This window comes from Danio aesculapii, chromosome 25 (assembly GCF_903798145.1).
Source record: "Danio aesculapii chromosome 25, fDanAes4.1, whole genome shotgun sequence".
NCBI lineage: Eukaryota > Metazoa > Chordata > Actinopteri > Cypriniformes > Danionidae > Danio > Danio aesculapii.
The window spans coordinates 17754498-17778806 of record NC_079459.1 but is presented as its reverse complement, the minus strand read 5'-3'; the positions used below and the strand labels follow the sequence as shown (position 1 = coordinate 17778806).

The window sequence follows — 24309 nt, the reverse complement described above, 5'->3', positions numbered from 1 at the left end:
GTGAAGCATGGTGGTGGCAGTATCATGCTGTGGGGATGCTTTTCTGCTGTAGGAACTGGAAGACTAGTCAGGATAGAGGGAAAGATGAATGCAGCAATTTACAGAGACATCCTGAATGAAAACCTGCTTCAGAGTGCTCTAGACCTCAGACTGCGGCAACGGTTCATCTTCCAGCAAGACAATGACCCAAAGCACACCAGCAAAATATCAATGGAGTGGCTTCACAACTCTGTGAATGTCCTTGAGTGGCCCAGCCAGAGCCCAGACCTAAATCCCATTGAACATCTCTGGAGAGATCTGAAAATGGCTGTACACTGTCGGTTCCCATTAAACCTGATAGAGCTTGAGAGGTGCCACACTGAATGAGTGGGCAAAAATTCCCAAAGACAGGTGTGCCAAGCTTGTGGCATCATATTCAAAAAGACTTGAGGCTGTAATTGCTGCCAAAGGTGCATCAACAAATATTGAGCAAAGGCTGTGAATACTGATGTACAGTACATGTAATTTTTCAGTTTTTTTATTTTTAATACATTTGCAACAATTTCAAAAAATCTTTATTCACATTATCATTATGGGGTTTTGTGTGTAGAATTTTGAGGAAATACATGAATTTAATCCATTTTGAAATAAGGCTGTAACATATAAACAATTGGAAAAAGTAAAGTGCTATCAATACTTTCCGAATGTACTGTATGTTACTATAGTTGTGTTACCATAGCATCTGTAGAATTACCACAACAGATTCAAGTAATTTACTATAGTATGGTTTAAAAACACTGCAGTATTTGCTATAAATTACTACAGTATTTTTTCATTTGCGAAGACCTCACAGAAAATGTGTCATGGTTTCTTTTACAAATAAAATAATCATTTTAACATACACGTGTGTACACAAATAATTTTAAAAAATCATTATTGTTAAACAATTGTACCCACAAATCGGTTATTTAAACCAGTAACCATAGTTTAAAGATGGTAATCTGGTAATAATCAATGTGCCAACAGCACGAATGTTACTTTCGTAATGATGAAGCCTGTTTTACTTGTTTAAGTTTTGGGAGTCCAATTTAGCCCACAAAGGCTGCATTTATGTGAAAATTACGATTAAAAATACAGTGAAAATAGTACTATTGTGAAAAAATATTCCAATAACAGTTTTCTATTCCGTTATAAAATATTTGCCATTCTCTTTAGTATCACTTGATCTTTCAGTAATATAAGCTGATTTGGTGCTTGTTAAAAACATTATGCTTACTATTTTTTGTTTACCGAGACAAAAAAGATACATGACCCTAAATGCTTTTTAATTAAATCTTTCAAATTCCTTTATTTACAATGTTCAAATGTACTATCAGTGCGAATAATAAGAATATAAATACCTTATTTTACATGCTGTTATCTAAGATAGCTTTGACAATGGAGGTATTTCATCAAACATTTAATCCATGCCATGTGATAACGTCTGTTCACATATTGATCAATAAATTCTACCCTTAAGAGATTACAGTTACTGACCTGACATCACTTTCACATAGATTGACCTTTAACACAAGTCAAACCAAAAGAACTAGTCCCTGAATTCCTCAGTCTATATGTATTTACACAAGAAGTTTGGCAGAGCTATAAAACAGTCAGCAGGCACTTTGGGACACGTTTGATTCTCTCCTTGTTATTCAGGGTACAATTACACAATAATGAAAGTACTAAAAACATAAAGAAGTTTTTCTTTCTTTTTTAAGCACAGACAACACTGTCAAAATGATCCCCGTTCATACAAATCTGCAAAAACAAAAACAGTACTATGTATGCCAGGCTAGTAGATGGCGATGTTACTTTAGTTTTGTTGTCCTCCATTGTTATTTTGGTCGTCAAGTACTCGTGTTTATTCTATGGGACTGTTGAATGCTTGCTGCTTATTCTAAGGTGTACAGTTATTTTCAGATGAACACAGCTAAAGAGGTTCTAGGCAGATTTTGACCGCTTTAAAGTTTAATATCACGACGCTGAATAATTTTAATTATTTCACAGCCTACTGTACATCTCATTTTGGATGAGATGTATGGGAAAGTACTTCACACAGGGGCAGTCTGAGGACAAAAACCTGACAAATGTCTTTAAATAAAATGTCCGAACATTGGCTTGAGATGTGGTAACCATGGTATAAGTGGAATAACTGACTCTGGTCTATTGAATTATTAGGGAATAATGCACAGCCGTGGTGTAACTGTCACTCTGCTTCATGTCATAGCCACATCGCCACATTGTGCATTATTTTCTAATGATTCAACAGCCTTTACTCGGCCTACTCCTTTCATATCTATAGACTAGGGATGCACCAAATGTTTTGCAGCTAAAAATTATCGACCAAAAATGCGTTTTTTTGAGCAAAAGAGAAAATCCATGAGCCAAACACTGCACAGGGGAGCCGGGAAACGCATCGTCAGCTAGCGGTCAAAGTTCAAATTAGCTCAATATTTTACACTGTGCATATTCCACTCATGTACACAGACGTATCTATGGATGAACCGCACATGCTCATCAGAAAACCAAAGTACAAAATAACACGCCGACAGGACATTTCTCATTTTCTATGCAGTATATTTTTTCCTGGTTCTTCCAATAGCAGTACTGTGCTGTCACTGCAACGGTGGAAAGATGGCACTTCTCAATGACGCCGATTTTTTTTTACTGTCAATAAAATGGGGTTAAGTCGGTGCCAGTGGTCTGTTGGTTAGTGCGTCGACACATGCACTCCAGTGCTCACGGCGACCTGAGTTTGATTCCTGTCTCGCGGTCCTATGCCGATCCTTCCCCTCTCTCTGCTCCCCATGCTTTCCTGTCAATACTCTCTACTGTCCTGTATAATAAAGGTGGAAACCCCTAAAAAAATAATTATCATAAAATGTGGTTAAATTAAACAATAAAATTTATGTTATTGATTTCAATTCAAAATGTCTAACTTTTAAAGAGCCCCTATTATAGATTTTTGAAAATGACTTTCCATACAGTGTGTAACTCAGCTCTAAGTGAAGTGAAATATCCAGCCAAGGCTTAAATCTGAAAGTGCACCATGTTTAAAAATATTGATTCATCTATGAAAGAGTCGACTCGCCGATGAATCGCCACGGCAACGAATCTTTAGCTGTGTCGGCGTGACATCAATACGGAACTCAAATGGCCCCACCCATTTGTTGCACGTGCAGACCTGGAAAAATTGAACCCCCCCTGGCCACAAACACTGTAGAAAGTAAAAGAGGAAGACGAACACTGTAGCAGATCCCGGTTGAATCAAGTCGCATAGATGCTGTGCTCTGACGTGTGAGGGAAAGGTAGTGTTATTTTCCCTACCCAAAGATGAGGCTGTGACGAGTCAGTGGCTAAAGTTTATTTTTGCAAAAATACCTCAGCATTATAGCCCCAGCCTTGTGCTGTGTTCCTGTCATTTTTCTGATGAGTGCTTCAGCAATCTACACGCTTACAAAGGGGGATTAACGCCACATCGGAAATGTGACACGTATCGCTTTGTTCACGAATTTAACTATGTTTGTGAGCTTGCAATCATATGCCATTTGTCGTTGCTATGGCCACCGTCAGCTGTTCCTACTCACGTGCGGCAGTCAAGTTTCAAATAGTTCAGCTTTTAGCGCTGTATGAATTAATACTGAGTGTGTGTCACTGTTTTTACTTATGGTTAAGAATACAGCAACACGCTGGTGTTAAACTGCATTGCTTTAATGCACTCCTGCATTGGGCTCACACATACACTCTGCACTCTGACTACTTCAATATTGTTGATAAGCCGTGGCGGGCATTTCTCTCTGTCTCGCGCTGATCGCAGTCGACTAATCACAGCAGACTGGGTCATCGGACCAATTAGCACAAATTAGCATCACGCTAAAGAGGGGTTTGGTAATAAATGAATCGCTGAACGAATCATATGGGAGTCGTTGGGATAATTAGGTAAAAAAATGCATACTAGAAGACAATGAAAGTGTTTTTTGAGCTTGCATGCATGTCAGACTGTTGTTGGAGACCCCTAAAACCAAATTATGACCCTTTTTAATGCGTAATAAGGGCTCTTTAATACACAATTATTACAAAGCATTTTCGGTTTTGGGTTGTTGGCCTAGACTAGAGCATACTACATTTTACTACAAGTTTGACCCAGAATTTTTACTCTGGTGCATCCCTACTATAGACTGAACACATAATACAAGCGTGATCTTACGGAAAAATATTGCCAAAAAACTTGTACAAATTCATATGATTTAATTAATATGAAATCTTGCAATTTTTAACCCTTACAATTGGGGGATAAGAAAATGTAACCAAAACTTACAACATAGGCTCATTCTAAAAATGTAGCCCTATATACGTTTCTGGAGATCACGAATTATTTAGCCAGAACTACGTATGGCTGCATTTTGTCTTTTAAAGGAACGCTATGAGGCGGTATGATGCTGTTCCATTTCCGGTGAAGAACAGTTTCAGAAACCAGGTAAGACAAAAACAGAAGTCAAAAACAAAAAAATAAACAAGTAAATAACCGTGTAAGAATGTGGTAAAATCTGAAACATAGTAAAAAATCAGGAGGCTTTTCTTTTTCTGGATTGCTTTTCAAAACACTGCAGTTGGGTTTAGAAAAGGATGTGGGCGGGTCAGTCGGTGCTTTTCAAAATACTATTGGTTGGGTTTAGGGAAGGGGGAGGGTGGGGATATGGGTCGGTTGGTCAGTCAGTCTGGGAGTTAGTCAACAGCGGCCTCTGGTGGATTTACGTGAGAACAGCAGGTGCGAATGGCACTCGTGAAAGAAATTGAGATTTGAAAAAGTACACAGCGGCCTCTGTCAGATTCGTGAAAACAAAAACTGCAATAAAACATAGCTCCTGGGAGGTATTTTGCACTCTCCAGAAATGTATATAGGGGTACGTAATCAGAATGAGCCTGGGTTGAAAACTTACTAATGAGATTGTACAAATTTAATCGAATTGGCCTCAAAATCAAAACGTTACGAATTGCCATGAGATTATATATAATACACATGCATATGATGTCATGATGCAAATGTATACTATTGCCACAATATAAATTTTGCAGTTTAAATAGAGGTGATAATTGTTTCATTTTCAAAAACGTGCATTTTCTGGCCCACAAAGGAAATGTAAAGAGTTAACGTACCCTTAGAGGTGGAGCAAATGTAACAAAACACTGTTTGTCTATGTACAGCACTGGCAGAGACATTGAGGCATGCTGGGCATAGGCTGGAAAATACTGTCAGAGGTAAAAACTGCAAAAATACACCTGTCTTTTGAACCCAACGACAGAAATGATGTATGATGGACCGATAATTCATCTGAAAGATGAGTGGGGTAAAGAAAATAGAGTTCGTTCAGAACAAAATGAAAATTGTCATCATTTTACTCACTCTTATGTTCTTTCAAACCTATATGACTTGTTCATCAAGTGTTAGGATTTCTGTCCCTCCATTGAAAGTCTTTTAGCATAAAAAAATATATATATAAATAAATATCAAATATATATCAAGCCGTTTAACCCAAGAGACATGTACAATAGAGACATGATCACTTCATAAGATGGACAGAATACAAATTGGTATTAATTTACATTTAAATGAGTTTTGGGTGAATAGGCTTTCAATACAGGAACAGAAATCTCAAAATTTATTAAAAATATATATATATCATAATCGGTGTTGACAGATGAATGCAGGTGTGTTGTGTTTGAACAACATGAGCTTGAGTATATTATGACAGACTTTCATTTTTGGGTGAATGAACCCTTTAAGCTACATCAAATTAAGCTACAATTGAATGCATAATATAAAAAACCACAATATGAACACATTCAAAATAGTGCTGTAGAAAATACCATCGTAAACATAAATACTCAGTATTGGCATCACAATGAAATCCTAATTTAGAATTATACAAACAAACCTAATACACATCTAAAGTACAAAATGCATCTATAAACATTACTTACACGTCACAAGTCATTCGTTCGTGACCGATGAATTCCGCAATAAACTGTACAAATCAGTCTGTATCAAAATAACGCCAAATCCACAATGTCAGAAACGTTATCTGTCCTCGTCCAGTTCAATGTGGACTTGTTGTAGAACTTGGGAAGCTGGGATACCTTGCGTCCAGCCTCCATTTGTATTAAATGAATCTTTATAAATACTAAAACAACTTCAGAGCAGGAGAATATTGTGCTTTTCGGATCCGGCAACCGATTCCTTAAAGCACTTTCAGTTCCTTCATCCTTCAGAAGAGTCAGATTGAAGTTTCATTGCTGCCACTAAAAAGAGAAAGATGAAGGTTTAACATTCAGCGCAAACTAGGACAGTCAATCAATTCATTCATTTCCTTTCGGCTTAGTCCTTTTAATTATCTGGGGTCGCCACAGTGGAATGAACCGCCAACTTATCCAGAACATTTTTTATGCAATAGATGCCCTTCCAGCTGCAACCCATCCCTGGAAAACATCCATACACACATTCACACTCATACACTTTGGACAATTTAGCTAACCCAATTTAACTGTACCGCATGTCTTTGGACTGTGGGGGAAACCGGAGCACCCGGAGGAAACCCACGCAAACGAAGGGAGAACATGCAAACTCTACACAGAAACGCCAACTGACCCAGCCGAGGCTCGAATCAGTGACCTTTTTGCTGTGAGGCGACAGCACTACCTACTGCGCCACTGCGTCACCCCACTGTCAATCAATTCAAAAGTTAAAGACATTAAACCCCAAAATATAACTTGTTTAATGTGTTAAATGCGAAAAGCAGACATTCACACATTAAAGTAGCTTTAAAAACTCATACAGGTTTGAAATGACACAGTTAATATGAAAACATAAATGATTACAGATTTTTCTTTGTTGGAGGAAATGCCATTAATGTAATTTAATTCTGTTTAAAATATGAAATTATTTGGTTTAATAAAATAATCTACTAAAACTGTGAAACTATAAAATAAGAAACTGTGGCCATGTCCACATGTACAGTTTTTTTGTGAGTTCCTTCCTTTTAAAACACTAATAATACAGCTTAAAAACAGAAAATGATTTAAACTGCTGACAAAATATTTCATATGTACCATATATTGACATAATTAAGAAAGATTTTACTGTTTCGTAAGCAGCTGTTATATTCACTTGTGTGTGTGTATATATATACATTTACTTAAACTGAATATATATATATATATATATATATATATATATATATATATATATATATATATATATATATATATATATATATATATACATACATACATACATACATACATACATACATACATGTATTCAGTTTAAGTCATAATTATTAGCCCCCCTTTGAATTTTTTCTTCTTGTTCAACAGAGCAAGGAAAGTTTCACAGTGTGTTTGATAATATTTTTTCTTCTGGAGAAAGTCTTATTTGTTTTATTTTGGCTAGAATAAAAGCAGTTTATAATTTTTTAAAATCCATTTTAAGGTCAACATTATTAGCCCTTTTAAGCTATATATATATAAATACAATTTTTGATTTATTTATTTTTTTTTTTGATAATTTACAGAACAAACCATCATTATACAATAACTTGCCTAATTACCCTAACCTGCCTAGTTAACCAAAATAACCTAGTTAAGCCTTTAAATGTCACTTTAAGCTGTATAGAAGTGTCTTAATATCTAGTAAAATATTATTTACTGTCATCATGGCAAAGATAAAATAAATCTGTTATTAGAAATGAGTTATGAAAACTATTATGTTCAGAAATGTGTTGAAAAAATAAACAGGGCGGCTCATAATTTAGGGGGCTAATAATTCTGACTTCATCTGTATATATTGATTTATATTAATGTTAATGATTGAAAATATATATTTTTTTCGTCTAGAATAATATCATTTTTTTATTTTTTAAAACCATTTTAAGGTAAAACCATTTTAATATCATTATCCCCCTTAAGCAACATTTTATTTCTATTGGCTATATATATATATATATATATATATATATATATATATATATATATATATATATATATATATATATATATATATATATATATATATATATATATATATATATATATATATATTGCAGGAAATTAATCTGCTTCTTTGAATTGATTTATAAAGGACTCCTAAATTTATAAACAGTTTTTAAAGACAAATATTTAAAAAGTTACTGTAATTAAATGACCTAAAATGATGAGTAATCCATTACTTTCCCTTTCCAGCAGAAAAGTTATTTAATTACAGTAACTGGATACTTTGTAACTAATTTCACCCAACATTGGTGGGGACAAACGGCCAAACTGGGGTTTTGAAAATAGCAGTGTTGGTGTGGACAAGGCCAAAAACTGCAAGTAATATAATTTCCACTGAGCGGTAGAGTTTGGTACGGTACAGTTCAGTATGCTTTTTTAACCGTTTCCACTGTCAAGTACTTTTTGGTACCCAAGTGTCTAATGCTGTGTTTCTCAACCCTGTTCTTAGAGGCACACAAACAGTTAGGCATGGGATGATAACCGTTTTCAAGGTTTACAGCGGTTTGGAAAAGTCAAGGTTTTAAAACCGGCAAAATTTTAATCTTACAAAAGGCATGTGTAAGATTTTTTATTTACATTTTTTTTAAGACAACAGTATCTCCAGCAGAAAAAATATCCAAAGATGCCGTTTTAAATTGTAAAAAAATGTGTTATTGAAACTAATGAAGACAATGATTCAATTTGAATCATTTAGCCTGACATGTTTACTGTTCCAAAATATTATAAATGTTTCTCAAAATAAAATATATTGGCTGTCATATACTACTCAGCAGGTACTACGTTTGAATTTGACTTGACTGTTAGAAAAGTACGTTCTATACAGTATGAATGGAGCTCGTATGTACTACAGATGCCATTTTGTCATCATCACATGTCATATCCGTGTCAGTTTTGTCGCTTCACTCCCATTCATTCATGCACTTCAGAATCTTGCCGGAAGAAGTAGGTCATCTGGGTACTTCTCGCATACTGTTTTTCGAACTCTATAAATTCGGACATACTAGGCTCCCATACTGTTTTTAGCATAGTATATACTAAAGTATGTAAGTATGTGATTTCAGATACAGCCATTGTGTTCAAAGCAGAAAAAAGTTCTTGTTTTTTACCCAAACATTTAGAAAAGATTATATTTTAGAGCAATGATCACAAGACAGTGATCTTACTGTGATCAATCCGTAGAAACCTATAGCGGCACATGCCTACCAATAGTACATATTTTGGATGCCTCCCTTATCTGACCCATGACCTTCAGGTTTTGGAGTGTCTTCTAATGTTCTGATGAGTTGATTCAGTTGTGTTTGATTAGGAAGAGGTTGAAAATGTGTACTGTTGATGTGCCTTCAGGAACAGGGTTGGGAAACACTGGTCTAATATGAATAGGTTGATCCATTCAGGGTGACCCATACCAAATCATACTGTACTGTACTATACTGAACCATACCATTTAGCGGAAACAAAACATTTGAGCTACACTATAGCTTACCATGTTTAACATTATTGTTCACATACTGATTGCCAAACTTGCTTTCAGGGGGACTTAAACTATGTTAAACAGACAGCCCTAGAACAAATGGATGGAAATGATGATTGTCTAACATTAAACTGACTCTGAATGGAAGTCTTCATCCGCTAGGGTGACGGGACGGGTGGTCAGGTCCAGTGTGAGGCCGTTGAGGGTAGGTTTGGGTGGTACTGGAGGTGGTTTGATGATAATGCTGGGTGGCTCGGGTCCTGAGCGAAGACCCTCGTTTGAGCCGGGTGACGGGGTCTTACGGGAGATCTGGGGGGGGTTGTAGTCACTGAGCTTCTCCCTCAAGAGGTTCTTCATGTTCTTGTCTGTCAGTGGAGGAGGATACGTGATCTTGTTCTTCAAAATGCCTAATAAAAGTGAAGCACAAAATAATAATATAATATAATATAATATAATATAATATAATATAATATAATATAATATAATATAATATAATATAATATAATATAATAATTGTAAATTATAATAATACTACTACTAATAAACAATAATAATAACAATAATAATAATAATAATAAATAATAATAATAATAAAATTACTATAAATTATAATAATATTACTACTAATAAATAATAATAATAATAATATAATATAATGATTGTAAATTATAATAATACTATTTATAATAATAAACAAAAATAATAACGTAGTAGTAGTAATAATAATAAAAAAAATAATAATGATATAATATAATATAATAGAATAATTAAGAATATAGACAGATATATATATATATATATATATATATATATATATATATATATATATATATATATATATATATATATATATATAAATATATTATAATAAATAATAAATGATTTCTAAAATGAACACATACACACTATATTATTGTAATAAAAATAAGATTGTAAATAATTTAAATAAAATGGTAAACTTTATTTATTAAGAGACATAAATATATTAGTATAAAAAATTAAATAAATTATAGGTTAAACTAATAATTGTAACACATAATAAATACATACGATTTAAATACATTGATTAAGAAAACTATATGACTATGAAATAATTATTTTTGAAATATATTTTAAAATAAAAATAATGAAAAATATTATCTAATATGACTATAATAACACTACTTTTAATAATATATTTTAAGGAAAATACCCTTTTCCTTCTTTATACAATAAATTCATGCATTTAAAATTTCAGTTGAATATGTTATTGGATATTTTTATACTGAAAATAATTTATAGGCAATATTTACTTTCAACTTTTTAAATACATTAATTTAATTACAAAAAATTACATCTATTTTATTCTTATATTCCATTTTAAAATAATGAAAAACTGAATTAAATAATGCATTTCAAAGGTAGGTTAATGTTCCAGCTGACCTCTTCTGGGCAGCTGGTTGCTGTTTGGCTGACTAGGTGGACCTTCACTTTGAGACAGATCTCCATTGTGATTCAGTTTATTGCCTTGATGAAGCTCCACATTCACTTTCGTTTCCACCCGCAGTTTCTCTGGACGCACCATATCCTCACTTTCACTGGCTGTGGGCATCTCTTCTGGCCAGTATGGCTTTCCATGACCAGACACACCATCGACTGCTGAACAAACATGAACACAGTTATCCAAGGCAAAAGTTCATTTTAGATACACACTGACCTGTACTACTATAGGCACTCTTGGTACACTCAAACAATTACTTTAGCTGCTTGTTCAAACTGATTATTTTAAATTTATTTAAACAACACAATTCTTAAGATGTTTTTGGGACAATTTAATGGTTTTATGTTCAATCCACTTAAATTTATAAAAACAATTACGTTGACTTATTTGATTTGTGTTGGGACAACATTAAGGAGTTATGGGGAGCCCAGCATTTTTTACAATGCACTCAAAAAAACTCAGTGGATGAATTTAATTTATCATTATTATTGAGGGCAGGATTTCAATCCAATCAATTTGTGTAGCACCAACTAAAAAAAACTATTTACACAATTAAATGCAATTGAGTTTCCATCATGATTTTATCAATAAAAGTTAAAATACATTTGTATTTTAATTTAACTTAGACTCAAAGGTCTGATATTCATTCATTTTCTTGTCGGCTTAGTCCCTTTATTAATCCGGGGTCACCACAGCGGAATGAACCGCCAACTCATCCAGCATTTGTTTTACGCAGCGGATGCCCTTCCAGCTGCAACCCATCTCTGGGAAACACATACACACTCAATCACACACACATACACTACGGACAATTTTAGCCTACCCAATTCACTTGTACTGCATGTCTTTGGACTGTGGGGGAAACCGGAGCACCCAGAGGAAACCCACGCGAACGCAGGGAGAACATGCAAACTCCACACAGAAACGCCAACTGACCCAGCCGAGGCTCGAACCAGCGACCTTCTTGCTGTGAGCAAAGCAACAAACTGCAGTATTGCTAATTAAGTTGCCAACACTCAAAGCATGGGGGCTTCGGCAAAATCTCAAAACTCAAAACATTACATGAAAATCTTCGAAATCTTCAAACTAAATTGAAGATTAAACTCTAAAGAGGGTTGCACACTGGATGCGCCCCTCGGGACGTGCTTTAAACATAGATTTCTATCAGGGTACCCACACCGGAGCTGCAACTCGGCGGCTGTCCGTGGTGCCCAGCTACGACTCAGGACACTGTTCATATTTCTGCCGCGCCACAGAGCGCCATCTGAATAATTTCAATGTAAACAACATTCGAATGTGCGCGTCTGGTGTGAGATACTTCCAACTGTCATGTGCACGCTGTGTCGCGGTGCTGAGCTGCTCATCCGATGTGCGACCCGCTTAAGAAGTCCTTAAACAACTTTAAACACCTAAGATTACTTTTATTTTTAACATTTCCCTCTCTTAATTCGATCACACGCAAAGCATGCTGGAAACTACAAATCCCCTAACCAGGTAGTTGGACCAACATAATTCTTTCATGTTTATAAATTTAAGTGGACTGAAAGCTAAAACAAACAAATTGGCCAAAGAAATTACAAGAATTGTGTTGTTTCAGCTCATTTTAAACAGGTAGTTTGAACAAGCAGCAGTAATCATATTTTGAGTGCAACTGTGATTCTTGGGAGATTTTATTTGGCCACTCAGACCTCCTAAAATTGTGTTTGGTCAAAATAGACACATTTCCCCCCAGGTTGATTCATAAGACTTACAGTTTACTGGAAGTTTTAAATTATTGACTTGTTTTGCATTTCCCAGACAACAACTTAACTTACATAACTACCAAGCTTCGGGAAATAAATGATATAGTGACAAATGTTTCCTGAACTCAATCAGAGATCCATAATTTGAGCCATGTTAGTTAAGATGTAAAACTTCTGTAACGAAGCTCCTAAAAAGGTTGGAGCATCATCTTTAGATAAAATCCACAACAGATGTCTTTTAATATAACAAAATTGAGTTTTTCTCCAGCTTCGAAAATGTAACAGATTTTCACTTGTAATTCATAAACGGCACTGGAAACTTTATTTCAAGTCACAATTCATGCTATTAACAAACCATGAATTAAGACTATTACTGTAACTCCATAACCGCTAATTAGCTGCTTATTAATAGTAAGGTAAGGTGGATGTTGGGTTTAGGTTTTGGGTAGAATTAGGGATGTAGAATAAAATCATATTTTATAACTACCAATATCGCAATACTAGGCAGGTGATAAGCCAGTAGTTACTAGCATGAGTTGTGACTTAAACTTAAGTGTTACCAAGTAACCTTTCTTCATGAGCCACGGCTGTATTTAAAATTGCATAAATGTTTTTAGAGCAGGGAGCACAATTGAAATGAATAAATAAATAAATAAATAAATAAACAAAAAAATCTGAAGTGTATTAAAAATAACTTTTAGAGCAAATGTCAGAAAATGTGAGCAAGAAAACTTTAAGCTTTCGAAATCAAACAAAATGGATGTTGAAGTTATGATGATGACAAGTTTGCAACTCTGCAAATCTAAATAGATAAGATTCAAATACACTGATTGAGCAAAATATCAACATTTAGAAAATAAGTACAATACATAAATACAATACTATAAAGAGCAGAAGAATTTAATAATGCTTTACTGTAACTGTAGATAATTATGAAATTCATTCATTCATTTTATTTTCGGCTTATAGTCCCTTCATTAATCAGGGGTCACCACAGCGTAATGAGCCACCAACTTATCCAGCATATGTTTTATACAGTGACCCAGCCGAGGCTCGAACCAGCGACCTTCTTGCTGTGAGGCGACAGCGCGACCCACTTTGTGACCGTGCCGCCATACTTATAAAATATTGAATAAAATTAAATATGATTTAAAAAAAAAAAATTTTAATAAAAACTCTGAATCTAGAGTTGTCCGTAAACCGATATTTAGCAAGTGTGCAAATATTAGTGGAGGGCAGTGTGTAATAATGATTATCACAAATGATTATGATATTTGTTTGCTTATATGATTATGATATTTGTTTGGCACATGTAAAAGCACAAGTCATAGGTCACCTTTAGGAGTGCTGTGAACCGGAGTCCTCTCATTATTCCACTTGGTTTTGGAGTGTCTTTCCTCATCTTCGCTGTCTGAGGAGTGTGAGGAAGCGTAAGAGCTGCTGTGCTCATCTGCAGACAGCTCACTGTCCGAATCTGAATCTGAACAGAAACACACAAGTTAATCTTTCAAAATAACTTACAATAATGGTCCAAAAATTTGTATGTTAGGGAAAAATATCAAACAACATTTTTTTAATAAAAAAGAGCAAAAATGAAGAGAAACAAAAATATATACAGTAAAAGATTTTGTAATTTAATGTATTATCTGGCATACAGTATATTTTACACAGTGGATGCCCTTCCAGTTACAACACAGTACTGGGAAAATAATAATAATAATAATAATAATAATAATAATAATAATAATAATAATAATAATAATAATAATAATAATAATAATAATAATAAAATATTTTACACATCTTTTCCAATACTTAAGGGCCCTGTCAATGTTTATGGTAAACAATAAAAGTAATAAAAAAGTCTGAACAGAAACACACAAGTTAAATTTACAAAATAACTTATGAAAAAGGTAAAAAAAACCCATCAAAGTAGCCCAAATTCATATGTTAGGGAAAATTATTAGGGAAAATTGTTAGGGAAAACAGTTTTAAAAAAGAACAATAATCAAGAGAAACAAAAAAAAATCTAATTTGTTGACATTTTTGTAGTTTGTAAATTTTTTTTGCAATATTTCACATGCATTTTTAATGTATTATCTATGTTTTCTCAAATATGTTCTGACTAAAATATTATTTTAATAAATATATCTGTTGAATAAATATATTATTTTTATTTACTGAGAAATTGAATTGAAAAATATTCATTTTCAAAATTGGGTGTACTCAATTATGCTGAGCACTGTAAATAAAAGGGGTTTAATATGTTTTGAGCTTGTTTACTTTCGACCAGCAGAGGTAGCCAAAAACACATTTGATGAATGGCTTCCATGATAAACTCTGATTTGGTCAAATGAGTACAAACAGCCACAGAAGACAAGCTACTCTTCACCTTCTGACTGAACATGTAATCTTTGTGATTTAAGTTAGTATAAAAGTGCATACATACAAAATATTCATGAATTGCTATGTTAAAGCAGAATTACAATAGAAACTAAAATAGTAACTGATTTTCCATGTGGAACAAAAAGTAAATGACAACAACAATAAAAAACAGTCCTAAAATATAATGAACGAATGAATAATATACATAAATGCCTTATAAATATAAAAATATATATGTTTATAAAGAAATTATTCTAATTAAAATAATATCTATGATATAGAATAATAATAATAATAATAATAATATTCAATAATTCATTTTCCTTTGACCTTAATTTATCAGGGGTGGTCACAGCTGAATGAACCACCAACTACTCTGGCATATGTTTTATACAGCGGATGCCCTTCCAGCTGCAATCCAATACTGGAAAATACCATACACACTCATTCGATAATAATAATACTGTATAATAATAATACAATAATAACAATATATTTTAAAATAATAATATATTTAATCTAATAGTAATAATTATAATAATTATAATGTACAATATTTTAATTTTCTAATATATAATATTATAGAAATATTTTTTTACAATATGGAAGGGGTTTTTCAATGATTATGCCAAACAATATAAGTCATTAAAAAAATTTAAAACCACCAACAAACTTTGACGATCTTAGAAATATTTGCATAACAAGATATTTCTGTGTATTTTCTTTCACCTTGTGTCTTTTTACTCTTATGAAAAAACAGCATCGAGTCTACTTCATCGTGTCCCACATGTCCACCATTGGACGATATGCTGCGTTTCTTCTCCCTGTGTTAAAACAACAAATAATGAGAATTTGTTTCTACCATTACAATAAGTGGAGTCACAGTGATATCCTTTAAAACCAGCAAGTTGCAAGTGAAATGTTCACAAATGTAGCCGCCAAAATAGCAACACGACAACCAGGAGGTTTTATTTCATTAGCAAATAAAATGTTCCTCGTAAAACGCAAAGTGAAAGATCAAACGCATAAATCAGTGCTCACTGGATTTAATGTATGATCCACGTAATGCATGGCACTGTGCTGCGAATTAGGATGCCTTTTACAATACTGAAGGACTCTGTCTGTGGTTATGGTAACTAAATCTCACTCATAAATATAACTAAAATAGAGATAAATGAATTAAGAGTCATAATGAACTAAAGATATTCACCTCCTTGAGATGTTTATGCACAATCTAACAGGTGATAATTGGTGTGAATATGTTAATGAAACAGCTGCCGGCACAGCTGTAGGAAAATACTTCAAAGAGTTCATTTGAATGTATAATTCCACATATAGAGCGAAGATCAAAATGTTTTCCTAAAATTTGAGGTCACTTCTTAGTTCTCTTCTAACAGGTGAAAAAGGGAAGTATTTAAAGGGTTAGTTCACTCATAAATTTAAATGATGGTATTAATTACCTACCCCCATGTCATTCCAACCCTGTGAGACCTTTTTTCAATGTTAGAACACAAATTAAGATATCTTAGATGAAATCCAAGTGCTCTCTCATCCTCCATAGACAGCAAGATGTCACAAGATGTTCAAGTCAAGAAAAGGAACTAAAAAAAAAATGTAAAAAGCCAGTGACTTTGTTCGTCAATGTCTTCTCTTCCATGTGAGATGTTTTGCTCTTAGTAAATACACACCCTAATCTAGTGTAGAAGACATTGGCGAACAAAGTCAGTTTTTTGGCATCTCATGATCATTGGTGTCTATAGAGAATGAGAGTGTGGTGGCCCAGTAGTGTATAACACAACAACATTTCATAAAAACATTTCATTAATCTCATAACATGACAATATTAAGATCACAACGCAACAACATTTCAGAAAGAAAACATTACTTTCACAACACAATGGAAATGCCTCGACCACTAGGTGGCAGTGAAGTGATTATTTCTTTTTCTGGTTGAATGGCGAGTTACAGACCGAAACAGCGATTACCTCTTGACACCACAACAAATTTGTCACAACACATTGCTACCAAAGACTAAGAAGCCAATTTTACCACTGGTCATATCCCTCTGCAATGTCCGCGCAATGGGTGAACACTCATGACGTGCACACAATTACACAACTGTTTGTGGAACAATGCCACCTAGTGGTCAGGAGCATTTCTGTTGTGTTGTGAGATTAATGTTTGCTTTTTGAAATGTCATTGTGTTGTGATCTTAATGTCATTGTGTTGTGAGATTAATCTTTGTTTTTTGAAATGTCATTGTGTTGTGATCTTAATGTCGTTGTGCACTACTGGGCCACCGTATGAGAGAGCTCTTGGATTTTATCTATAATAACTATTTATTAAAAAAAATGTTCTGAAGATGAACAAAGGATTCCGGATGATTGTAAGAACATGAGGGTCAGTGATGAATCATTTTTCTGTGGAACTAATCCTTCATTAAAAAGTGCATGTTGAGAAAGATATTGGGCCCTATCATACACCTGGTGCAATAAGCCACGAGATGTGTTTGCCGTGACATGTTGCTATTTTGAGACCAACTCAAGCTTAATTTTCCCATTTTCCAAATCCATTTGCGCCACTTTGTGGACTTATGGGTGTTCCGGTCTAGAAAAGAGGTGTGTTAAGGCGCATTGTTGGCGCATTACTATTTTGAGGAACTAAAATAGACTGTGTAATAGACCAGCTGAAAGCAGTCCAGCGCAGAGCGTGATAGTTGTGTGCATTAACCGCATACACATTGCTTAAAACACACAGGATGTACAGCATTACACAAATATCTTTACAAATGAAAAAAAGTAAAGATTAAAATATTACAAAAAAATTATTACTTTTTGCATAAATTTAAAAACCATTGCCTGAATGCATGCCCCCGAGATGAATGCCTTCATCTCGGGGGGCTTTTTTCAGTTTATTCATGACAACTTGCTTTTGTTTAATGTTATTAATATTAGTATTATTTATTATATGCATTTTTATATTTGTTTTATTAAAACAAGTTTAGATTTGTCCACCTGTCAGGTTTTAGACCATATGGGGCATAAGAATAGGATGTGTGTTTAGATATAACTCAGTTTTTTGAACACACTTCGTTATTATTGCTCATTTATTCGTTTGCCGGAAATTAGAACTGAATTTAGAAATAGTTTTGAAACAAATCTTTACACTTAATAAACAAAATGAATTATGTAGACTAATGGATGTCTGTGCGCACAACACCGTTTCATTATCCACGAAAGAGAGAAAGAGAAAATAAAGTGGTCAATTGGAGGAGGCTCGTTCTTTATCCTTGCTGCAGATGCTCTGTTTAACTGTTTTCTCTCTAGTAAAGTGTTTAGTTTTTCCAATTACAAAGTCCGCCATGTAAATAGCAAATGTGCCATGGCGCGACGCAACTGACTATTAAAGGGAACGGGACTCTAATTGGTTTATTCTCAAAACACACCCTTAACTCGTTAAGAGAATAAGCTCAACCCTGTTAGACCATGCACCACGGTGCAGAGCTTATTTTTCCATCCTTAAAATAGCAAAAGTGGATTTGGACACGTTCTTAATGCTTTTGCGCCATGTGCTTTAGACTTTGCACTTAGATGGTCAAAATAGAGCCCAATGTCTCTCAAACTAAAAAGTCGATTCTGAATCGTGTTTACGAGTCTTATTTGCTGCTTTATTCTTGTTTGCTATAATCTACAAAAACTCAAAGCAACATATTTGCATAATCCCTGCCTGTCCACAAAATTAGAACATTCTGATTTCAGACAGGATGTAGAAATGTAAAGACCAATCAAACAGACCTGGCAGGCTGACAAATCAAATCAAGGTTGGCTTATGGAAGCGAAGGAAGGGATTTACAAACCTTAAAGGAAAATACTCACTATTTACTCACCCTCAAGTGGTTCCAAACCTTTATGAGTTTATTTCCACTATTGAACACAAAAGAAGATATTATGAGAAATTCTGGAAAACTCTAACAATTGACCTCCATAGGAATAACAATTACTATGGAAGCCAATGGTTACAGGATTCCAGCATTTTTCAAAATATCTTCTTTTGTGTTTAACAGAAGAAAAACTCATGAAGGTTTGGAACAAGTAAAAGGGTGAGTAAATAAAAAAGGAATTAAGCCCTGAATTGATTCAAATGAACCATATCAAAATCATTCCAATTTCTTAAAATTTTAAGTACATATTCTGAAAAAATCACAATGTTTTCTGATATTAGCTGGATTTAAATGTAGAGGACTCCAGCACAATATTAAGGCACTTTAAAACATCGTATGACCTGCCTTTTAATGAAATTCAGCAGGTTGTCCAGATCAAGATTTGAGTGTGGAGCAAAGTATAACAAATCATGTAGCATGATATAGCAACAACTGAAATTCCTTAACATTTTAAAGAATTCATTCTGAACAAAATCAAGTATAGAGACAAGTTAGAAACCTGGTTATCATAGTCTTTCATGTTATAAATTAAATTGATATGTTTTTTACAACATGGTTATCTTAATTCTGACTGGTTAATCATGGTACTCAATATGAATCTGCGGTGTATTACCTGAATGTGGAAGCGAGGTAACTGCTACCGTGACTCTTGCCTGATCTGACTGAGCTCTGCAGAGACACACTAGATTCTCCAATGGTGGTTCGGTACAGACCTCCATCCTCCGTGTAGACGTCACCATTCAGAGAACGCTAAAAAATGATAGAAGATAAATAAACTGTGCCTGCATACTGTATGAATGTTTACATTTGAATTGTGTCAAACTCACCGTGAGTAAAGTCGCTCGTGTTACACTAGGATCCTCAGCTGGTATTTTCTTCCCTGTAAAGACACTTTTCAGGTTTCTCCTCACATCTTTGTTGAGAATACAGTGAAAAAAGAAGATGCAAATGCCCTGGAATGAAAAAAATTACACATCAAGACTGAATCATTGCATGTATTATTATTTATTTTTAATATAAAAGCTTGTTGGTTAAAGAGTGCAATTTAATCCCATACAGTTTTGATTAATACCCAACTTATTTGTATTTAATTTAACATATTATTATTTCCCATTTTTTATTTAAACTTTTATTTAACGTCCCTCTTTATTTGCTTCTTTCTGTTGCTCATCTTATTTGCAATAATAAAAACAGAAATATTATAGGAATTATATTTGTTTAAACCACATTGAAATAATTTCCTTTAACTATTTTCCATTGTACTGTACTTAATTTCACATTTTAGTATTTTGATTTGATCTAGATTTTTATATTTTAATTTTATTTTAAGAATCTTTAAGCATCTGTTTTTATTTGATTTAGATTTGTTTATTTTATATTATTTTAAATATGTTTATTTATTTACAATTTCTTTTATTATTGTTATTATTACAATTATTATTATTATTATTATTATTATTATTATTATTATTATTATTAACCCAATTTTTAAAAGATTTTTTGTTAACATTTCATTTTATTTATCTTGTTATTTACATTTTATATAACTATTTACTTTGCAATTGGTTGTATATTGTTTATTTTTATATAAAATAAAGTAAAAATTAATAGAATTATTATTATTGTTATAAATATGATTTATTTTATTGGCAACAGCAACAAATAATAATATCTGTACATTATAAATGAAGAATATAAATAACTATAAAACAACAAAGCATTTTAAACTTTATTCTGAATCTGATTCATATTTATTTTACCTTTCTAAAATTACAACATGGACATTCTAAGTACTTAAGATGTCCCTAATTTCCATTCTGACGTTATACATTATTTCCATGACCACATGTGTGAATATGTACCTGTAGGCAGCTGAGAATGGCGAAGAGGTAGTGGAAGGACAGCACATCACTGTTGACCGCCATCAGACCCAGCAGCCATGTGGCACTGATGAGCAGCAGGAGGAGGAAAGCCACTCGAAGAGCAGAGCTGAACAACAGCAAATAACCATTGAAAAACACCTGCTTACTGAAAATATTCTTCAGTTTGATCATCACTTTCTTTTGTTGAACTTACATCGCTCCTGATTTCTCTGTTCGCTGGCGCCGTCCACACGAGGCTTTGGCTGCCAGCACAATTAGGACTATATTTATCTGTTAAATGAAGAGGTGTGTTTTTTAATAGTTCATTAACACTTCAGTTTGGAGAAGAAATGGAAGATAAGATTAAAATGCATTAACTGACCAGCACTACTATGGATATTGGTCCTGTGATGCTCCAGATGAGCGTGTCATAAACAGACAGCCAGCAGAAGTCAGGGTTTCCATAACCCTGCGGATCCAAACCTACAGCCAGACCTGATGATACAGACACACAATCAGCACTAGTGGGCAATCAAAGAGCAAATTACACAGGCTTTAGGCATCTAACACCATATCTGATTATATTTCTAACAACTTTCCAACCTTCATACTGAATACATTAACAATTGTTCTGGTATTTTTGTCAATTTGATGAAGCTGCTTGTTTTTCAACTTTTCAAATAAAATTGGTTGAGAATCTAATACTTTTAAGTCATCCTGAGATCCTTTCAGAAGATTTCTGCAGCCCCGTAGTGACCTCCGGCACCCAGGTACATAGATCACCTAATGCATTTAAGGCCCTGTCCACACGAACATGGGTATTTTCAAAACCACACTTCTTTTCTAGGTGATTCCGCTGTTTGTCCATTTGAAAATGCAGTATCGGGTGACAGAAACTGAAACTTTCAGAAAACGCCAGCCAGGGTGATGTATTTCCGAAACTTTGGGTACAGTGTTCTGTGGACACTCCAACCGGAGTTTTCGCCTCATGATGTCAGTGTTCATGTTGTTTTTTTCCTTTCTGATCGGCCATCAGGGCTGGGTTCACACCAAACGCAGACAACATCAATGAGGCAAGTTCTGCATGTTTGCAGCAAATGCATTGCATATTCGCCGTCTTTCACATCGTGAGATGGTAATTCACCTCTGTTCTTACCCTTGCTTTGACTTATATGCAATTTACTTGCAAAAATTCACAATTCCCTGTTTGGTGTGTGAACTCAGCATAAAAGGTTCAGCATATGTGCCTGTTGGTTCTGCTCGGCCTTAACATTCATCACAGAGCTTTTTGGTGTTTTCATGTAGATAGAGATTTTTTTTTAAATGTAAGTGGGGAAAACTCTGTTTATAAAAATACCCATCCACGTGTGGACATAGCCTAAGTCATTCCAAAGTTACTTCGGAAGATATCCATGGCCTTCTAGTGGGCCCATCTTTATGGTGGAAAATTGAATACTTTTAAACCATCCTGAGGCCTCCTTGGAAGTTATCTGTTGCCCTTACTGGCCCTTGGCTCACTTGTTGAGAACCTTTTAGTCACCCAGAGGGCCCTTTGTACGTTTTCTGTTGCCCTCTAATGGGCCCTGACCCCCAGGGTAGGATCTCAATATTTTGAAGTCATCTTGAGGGCACTTTTTAAAATTTTTTTTAAGTCATCCTAATATCTCCTTGGAAGTTTTGTAAAGCCTTGTATCAGGCCGCAGGTTCCTGGCTCAGAACTTAGTACTTTGAAGTCATCTTGAAGGCACTTTGTAAGTTTTCTGCCATCCCTTAGAGGGCCCTAACTTCCTGGTCAAGATTGAAATACTTTTAAGTCATCCTAAGGGCCCTTTATAATATTTCTACAGCCCCCTAGTGTGCCCCAAGCTGAGGACCAAACACTTTTACGCAATACCGAGGTTACTTTGGAGGTTTTTTGTGGCATTCAACTAGATCCCTGGTCCCTGATTGAGAACCTACTATTTTAAAGTCATCCTAAGGGCACTTTCTAAGTTTTCTGTTGCTCTCTAGTGCAGTGGTTCTCAATCCTGACCCTAATAACCCTCCGCTCTGCACATTTCGTACTTTTCTCTTACCCCTTCAGAGGTTTGTTCCAATCAAATGTAGGTGACCTGCGAAGTGGACATCACTGCACATCACTGGACATTCTGTCAGGAATCCAGCTCAAAGGAAGTATGTTCAATTCAAAGGGCGTTAAAATGCATGAGACTTTTTTATTTAAATCTCATGATTATGGTTAAATAACCCTTCACACTTCTGTAATGAACTTGGTCTGAAGATGCTGAAAAGAATGTAGTGCAAATATTTGTTTTTAAATCAAGTACATTTCAAGTTGGCATCATGGTGGCGCAGTGGGTAGCACGATCGCCTCACAGCAAGAAGGTCGCTGGTTCCAGCCCCTGCTGGGTCAGTTGGTATTTCTGTGTGGAGTTTGCATGTTCGCCTTGTGTTCGTGTGGGTTTCCTCCGGGTGCTCCGGTTTCCCCCACAAGTCCAAAGACACGTGCTCTAGGTGAGTGAATGAAATTTCACGTTCAGCCAGTGTTTTTGTGCAGGGACCAGTGATGAGTTGTGAACACTAGGAACACGGTTCTTTCATTAGCCTCTCTTCTAATGAGTTGGTTATCTAGATCAGCTGTGTTAAACAAGAGAGATGTACAAAATGTACTGAGTAGGAGGTCAGGAGGACCAGGATTAAGAACTGCTGCTCTAGTTAGTGTTAGTGTCTAGTTAGTGTTGGTGATCAGTCAGGGGGCTAACTAGTGATCAACTGAGCATCCTACCGGTAATAACAGCGGGAATCCCCCAGCCAATGGCATAGTAGAACCGCATATGGCCTTGGTTGATGTTACGCATCTCAGTCAGCATTCGATAAATGTGCAGCCCCTCCACAAACATCCAGGCGAATGCGCACATGTATGAGTAATGTAGAAGAATGGCCACAACTGTACAAACAAACTAGAAAAGCAAGGGTTTAGTGTCACACAGAAACTAGTAGTAATAGTACAGAAACTCCTGCTCACCGGACTGTCAGTCTGATTGATGCCAGTGAGGAAGATGAACTCTGAGAGGAAGATGGAGGCCACTAAGTTCTTGTGGATGCTGTGTAGATTGGAATGCAGCTTGCGAAGAATGGCCAACAGGAGGAAGGTGATGAGGAGGGCCACCAGTGATGCTGACACTGTTGTGTAGGTCACCACTTTCAGTGGAAGAACGTCACCATGCTGTAACCGAGAATCATCTAGTTAGCTGTGTGAATACTAGAAAATATAGACAATTCAGATTTAGGATTTTTACAAACAAAATGGCTGATTCTGAGACCAATTTCATTTTTATTTATTTATTTTTAAATTGATAAAT

General features: G+C 34.7%; 1 protein-coding gene across 2 annotated transcripts in view; it reads right to left on the bottom strand.

The window, feature by feature from the left end:
• Positions 1-1331: 1331 nt before the first annotated feature.
• Positions 1332-24309, bottom strand: part of celsr1b (cadherin EGF LAG seven-pass G-type receptor 1b) — a 119253-nt gene continuing 96275 nt past the window's right edge. The window contains exons 24-35 of one of the 2 annotated variants that reach the window (XM_056451503.1): positions 23973-24173; positions 23733-23907; positions 21333-21445; positions 21165-21241; positions 20951-21077; positions 19916-20041; positions 19702-19838; positions 15878-15972; positions 14100-14243; positions 10964-11179; positions 9678-9948; positions 1332-6321 (exon numbers count right to left, since the gene is read on the bottom strand). In XM_056451503.1, the coding sequence (XP_056307478.1) occupies positions 6297-6321; positions 9678-9948; positions 10964-11179; positions 14100-14243; positions 15878-15972; positions 19702-19838; positions 19916-20041; positions 20951-21077; positions 21165-21241; positions 21333-21445; positions 23733-23907; positions 23973-24173 (1707 nt within the window). In that variant the 3' untranslated portion in view covers positions 1332-6296. The remainder of the gene's footprint in view (positions 6322-9677; positions 9949-10963; positions 11180-14099; positions 14244-15877; positions 15973-19701; positions 19839-19915; positions 20042-20950; positions 21078-21164; positions 21242-21332; positions 21446-23732; positions 23908-23972; positions 24174-24309) is intronic. The other variant, XM_056451504.1, reaches the window with a different exon arrangement.